Below are 6,248 nucleotides of genomic sequence, written 5' to 3' on the forward strand. Positions count from 1 at the left end.
TAACTGTTCCTCAAACACACTAGGCATTTCACTTCAGGGCATTTGCACTTGGCAGTCCCTTTGCCTGAAAGGTCCTTCCCTCAAATATCCACACAGCACAGTCCCTCACCTCCAAGTCTCTACTCGTGTTACCTTTGTACTTTACAGTGAAGCCTTCCTGTCAATCCTATCCAAATACCTATCTAAACTGTTCCCAATAGTCTCTATCTCACTTTCCTGTTTTTAAAAATATAATTTAGCTTGCTTATTCTCTGTCTTACCACCCACCCCGCCAACCCCCAGCCCCAGTAGATATAAGTTCCATGAAGGTTGGAAATTTCATCCTTTTGGTTCACTGCTGTATCTCCAGTGCTAAGAATAGTTCCTGACAAATAATAAGTGCTCAATAAATATTTTCTGAAAGAATAAGTGAACCAATAAATACCTATTTCTACACTAAGATGTGTCCCAGGTACCACTTAAAGTGTCTCAAGAAGGTGAGAGTGACCCACTGTGGCAAATGAAGATGATAAATCAAAAAAGATGAGAACAGAGAATTAACCACTGGATATGGCAACGTGGAGGTCACTGGTGACCTTGACACGAGCCGCTATGGTGAAACAGGGTGGAGCCAAGACTGAACGGGAGAGAAAGAACTGAAGATAGTCAGTACAAACAATTCTTCCAAATATCCTCTCTCAACACAAGACCACTGCATACCATGCTCCCTCTTCCCAGAATGGGAGACCTTCACTCACTTCTTCTGATGACTCTTCCTCCCTGTTTTCCTTAAAGACTCAGCTTAGGTATTATGCTCAGCAGGAAACATCATTATGAACTGTTATGTCCCAAGTACACACCCTATCACAGGTATACTAGTGCTATCCATAGTATACATAGTATTCTAAGTGACTCTTTACTTGACTGTGTCTTTAAACTCTGAACACCTTAAGGCAGGGACCTTTGCACAAAGCAGATGGTCAATAAACATTTCTTTGATGAGTCAAAAGCCCTTGAAAGAACAGCAAGCTCTTAATAGTTTCTAAGAATGTATTATTCCATATGTTTTCCTTAATACATCCAAAATACATTTTATTAGTTATCTGCATATTTGACATGAAATATAAAATAAAGGAAAATAACTATGATGTGAATCTAAAAATTTGGCTTTTCCCTAAGTAAACAATATACATTTAATGTACATTTATGACAATTTGAACTATTATCCTAGATAATTCCTACCTTTCCCCAAAAACATGTCTTAATTTTATCCCTTAAATTATGCAGTATTTGAAAAACAAATAACCATAAACACTTTGATATCCAGACACATAAAATGAAATTTTACAGATTATATAGTCTGTGAAAATTAAGCTCACCTAACTCCAGTTACTTAAACAGAGAGACATTTTACTAAATCTGTATGTATTCTAATACTTTCTGAAGTACTGTTTCTAGATATTACACAATGCTTAAGAAAATTCTAGTACCAGGTTGAGGGGAGGGTTTACATCCATTTCTCAAACTGCTTATGTTAAGAATTCTAGGCATGCATGTTTTGGGATACAGATTGGCAGCGTGCTTCCCAAACAGAATCATCTGGGGCACTTTCAAAAAACAGATTTCTGGGCTCCAAACCTACAGGATTCTGACTTAGTGCACCTGAGGAAAAGGTTAGAAATTGGCAAAAAGTTCCTTAAATGATTCTGATGATCAGCCAGTTTTGGGAAATACTGACCACATATCTGGAAGCATTAACTGGACAACAAGTAGGTTTGTAGTAATTCCTGCCAGACCTTAAAAATTTGCTACCCTCAACCCCTATAAACACAAAAAATACTGATCTACCACAGAAATATCATACATTCTGAATTGCTTTGCCAACTACAATTTTGACTTGTGTTGAATAAATGATGTTTTCATACCATAAATACAGAGCTGTTAAAAAATCATATTTAGGGGCTGGCCCCGTGGCCGAGTGGTTAAGTTCGCGCGCTCCGCTGCAGGCGGCCCAGTGTTTCGTTGGTTCGAATCCTGGGCGCGGACATGGCACTGCTCGTCAGACCACGCTGAGGCAGCATCCCACATGCCACAACTAGAGGAACCCACAACGAAGAATACACAACTATGTACCGGGGGGCTTTGGGGAGAAAAAGGAAAAAATAAAATCTTTAAAAAAAAAATCATATTTACTAGATTATGGTGAGGCTTGATCAGTTTTCTTTCTTAAGAACACTACCTACCACAACTGAAGAAAAGAGCTACACTTTTCATTTTTGTCTAAAGGAAAAAACAGTCGTACCAAAATGCACCAAGCTAGCTATATTCCATCAATGGTCTCTACTGGTGATAAATGATTTGAAAACTGTCAATAATATCTACTATTTCAAGAATAAACTTGTCAAAAACATGTTGACGGGCAGTAAGCAGAAAAATAAATTTTAAAAGCTATCACATCCTTTGGGAAGACAACTGGCAAAAGTTGCAAAATACAGACAAAGCTATAGGTGTGCATCTTACACTAAAACTGGTGGTAGTCTAGTACATTTTATAACTTAGCCTTAAACCTGTAATAAACACTTAACAACTGGAGAATTTTATCAATATAACTTGAGACTCAGGAAAAAAACTAAGAAAAATTAACTCTAAAATTCCTGTATTATTTCTGACGGTGAAGCTAATTTCTAAATAAATTTCTACATAATTCAGTAGCACTGAAATAAATATAACTAAAGGATAAATTACTAAAGAAGTGTATAGAGATATATGGCAAAAAGAAGACAGACAACTATAAGCAACACAGACAAAATGATAAAAAGTCACGTGGCACCACCGTTGGCAATACTAGATATAACAAGATGACAGGAGAATTGAGAAACAAATGATAGACTGGTCATGATTCAGTCTTTACAACCAATACAGCACTTACATTTTTAAAACCTAAGGACAATGACCTGCTCAATCTGGAATAGTCTTAGCCCCAAACTAAGTTATATTTGACCAAAAACTTTTACCAAAGTTTCAAGCAAATGTGGAAACAAAACAGACGATAAAAACAGCAATGACTTTTTATTACTAAGGCTTACATTACAGCAACATTGTTTTCCACCACGCATAACATTTATGAATACTACATTTTCTGCTGGGACATAACTGAAAAACCACTGTAGTTTCTATACTTATATTTCAAACTTTGAACTGAAAAAAAGTGAAAGGTTCGAACACTTGCCTGATCTATTTCACAAACAAGAATTATCTCTGTCATTATTGTTTGAAATAGAATTTCCAGATCCCTTTGACTGATTTCTAAGTTATATTCTTAGTACGTATTACATTTGTGCCACCAATGCTATATGATTTAGATTTTACTACCCCACTGCAATTTTTCAGGAAATCTTTTTATGGTGTTATACATTATTTTAAGGATAAAATCATTTGCATAAAATCATAAGCAGTATCTAATTACAGCAAAATATTAATTTGTCATTTGAAATATCTTGAGATATATGTATGGGTTGTGCCAAACGAAGGCAAAGGCATTACTTCCTTACAGTTGATGGAAACACAATTACAAAAACTCAAGTGATGTAACATATAATACAGCTTTTAATTACTGCTAGAATAAACAAAACATAATTTATCCCATCAAATAAATCATATCTCATTTCAGAAAGCTTTCATACCATACTGCTGTCAACGACCAAGTAGTAAAAACAAAAGGATGCACCATGAGAAGACTTCAAAATCCTTCTCACCTACCCCACCTACTGAATTCAACCGAATAGACTGAGCATCCAGAGGAGGGCTTCAGTCAAGCCTGCTTCAACTAGGTAAAGCTGCTATCCCCTGTACTGCGTGAGATCCAACACATGGAAAAGAACAGAGAAACTGGAAAGGATTAGCGAAAAAGACAAGGAACTGCGGTAAAGTCCACTCTTGGGGTGAAGAACAACAAATGAACCAAAAATACCACCTCATTGCTTATTCCACAATCTCAATTTTTGCTCTCTTTATCTTTACTCCATCTTGTCCTACCTTTTGTTTTTGTTTGTCATAGCCCCCCTTTTCCCTCTTACACATCACCGATGTACAGAGATGCAACACAGAAGAGCAACTTTGTTATCGACAGAATTTAAATACCAGAGCTTCTTGCCTACAAGACATCAAACCGAGATACTGGATTTGAAATGCCCAATGTAAATCCTGTGCAACATAAATAAGGGAATAAAGCTGAGTAACGAAATCCAATCACAGAGCCTCTGTTAAAAACTCAGAAGCAGCACACACATATAGTCTCAAAATGTTTTTAAATATATTCTCCTCTGTCAAGGACACAAATGCTGCGCTTGAGACAATAATCAACAACCTAGAATAATTTCTGTAGCTTTTAACTTTATTTGCCACAAAAATTCTGAGACACTGATTGAAAATCACATTTCAAATACACCAATCGTTCAAGATATGTAAACAAGCACTGGGACCAACTCTAAGATACTGCCCAAGAAGAATAAAAATGCAAACAAAAATTGTGATTTAAATTAAAATACAAAAGTAAACTTAATTAGAAGTAGCTTAATGAAGAAGGAATAAAAGAACGGGAAACCAGTGGAATCATTTTTAGCAGCTTTTTCAGATAAAACCTACCCCCAAACTGCCTTTAGGTGTGCAAATTTTAATGTCCAGTGAATAGCCTGAAGGTTGCGGGCTTCTTTTCTATCTGATGATAACAGCAGACAGTGAAACCTGAACTAATTCTTATGGCCAAGAGGTGAGTGCCCTCCAGGATGCACCTGGGCGCGCTCCCCAGGACCAGCCTACAGCTTGCGGTACTTTTATCAGTTCTCTATTAGGTAGCTTTCGCCCTGGTTTCAAGAACGCGTTTAATCAGAAATCTCTGATGGGATTTAAAGGAGTCAAGTGCCACCAAAATAAACCTTTTTGCAGTTTTCATACATTGACGGAGGGAAAAGGGTGCAAAGCCATAAAACCGGACGCCCAGGGGATCCGCGGACTCGGTGTCACCGCACCGACCCGAGGGAGAGACTCCAGGACACGAAGATGGGGAAAGGTCTGTCGGGTGGGTTTGGGACCAGACAGTTGCGGGTTTCCTGCTGGGGCGATGCTCCCCGCAGGAGCGGGTCCTCGCCCCCGCAAGGACAGGCAAGTGCAAACTCCGCGGGCGGTCCGCGGGGATCGGCGGCCACCCCCGGCCCTCGGTACCTGATGATGTCGTCGCTGTGGCCCCGGTAGAACTTCTGCCGGTGCTCCCGCGGGCTGTACACCACGCCGACGCCCGCCACGAAGTACACGATCTCCTTGGCCGCCGTGTAGTAGAGGTTGTTGCGGCACTGGTGGCCCCGGTAGCCGTACACCCACTCGAGCCGCAGGTGGCAGCTCGGGGCGCTCCGGGCCGCCATGTCGGGGCGCCCACCCCGCCGCTCCGGCTCCGGCTCCGGCTCGGGCCCCGGGCCGCGGGAAGCAGGAGGCGGCCCGGCGAAGAAAGCCCTCCGCTGGCGGCCGGGACTCCCCCGCCTGCCGCGTCCTCTAAGCCGCGCCTGGCAGGTGCATGTCGCTTCCCCTGGCCGCCGCCGCCGCCGCCGCCGCCGCCGCCGCCGCCGCCTCAGCCCACGGGCGGGAGGAAACCCCTCGCCTCGCGGAACATGCTGAGGGCCGCGGGCGCCGCCGGCCGGCAAGGGGGTGCTCGCCTCGTCTCCTCAGCCCGCAGCGCCGAGGTGCGAGTGCCGCCGAGCGACGGCCCGCCTCCTGCCTCCACTCCTCAGCCGCCGCCCGCGCGCCTTGCTCCCTTCCCGGGTCACCGGCGGCGTTCGCGCCCCTCCGCGGCGGCCGCGTCCTCCGGCCCGCCGAGCACGCGCCGCGCGCCCCCGAGCCGAGGACAGCAGCGGGTGCGCGGCCGCGCGCGGCCCCGCCCCCTCCCTGCCGTCGCCGCCGCCGCCGCCTGCGCTCGTCCCGCCCCGCCCCTCCCAGCTGGGGTCCGAGCAAGCGCGGGGAGCCCTGGGGGCTGGCGGTGGGTCGCCGTGCCCGCGCCGTCGCTCCCTACTTACGTCTAGCTCCCCGACCCCAGCCGTCCTGACCGCGTGCGGCCCCCGCCGGGCGCTGAGCCCCCGCGAAGCCGCCCAGGCCCGGTGCCGACCCTTGTCGACCCCCACCCCCTGCTGCTGGGAATCTTTGCTCCGGAAGCGTCGCCGGTCTTGCAAGGCCCCTGTACCCGGCCAGGGCTACGCGTCTGCCTGGGAGAATCAGCACCTGGA

General features: G+C 44.8%; 1 protein-coding gene across 9 annotated transcripts in view; it reads right to left on the reverse strand.

The window, feature by feature from the left end:
* Window positions 1-5,888, reverse strand: part of EML5 (EMAP like 5) — a 139,848-nt gene extending 133,960 nt beyond the window's left edge. For 4 of the 9 annotated variants that reach the window (XR_011504730.1, XM_070514171.1, XM_070514172.1 and 1 more), the window contains exon 1: window positions 5,200-5,887. Coding sequence is in view for 7 of the 9 variants with exons in the window: in XM_070514171.1 (XP_070370272.1) it covers window positions 5,200-5,396 (197 nt within the window). In the remaining 2 variants the exon portion in view is untranslated. Of the gene's footprint in view, window positions 1-5,199 lie in introns of all 9 variants that reach the window. The other 5 variants (XM_070514168.1, XM_070514167.1, XR_011504731.1 and 2 more) reach the window with 4 other exon arrangements.
* Window positions 5,889-6,248: the final 360 nt, after the last annotated feature.

Source organism: Equus asinus, chromosome 7, assembly GCF_041296235.1.
Source record: "Equus asinus isolate D_3611 breed Donkey chromosome 7, EquAss-T2T_v2, whole genome shotgun sequence".
NCBI classification, from domain to species: Eukaryota; Metazoa; Chordata; class Mammalia; order Perissodactyla; family Equidae; genus Equus; species Equus asinus.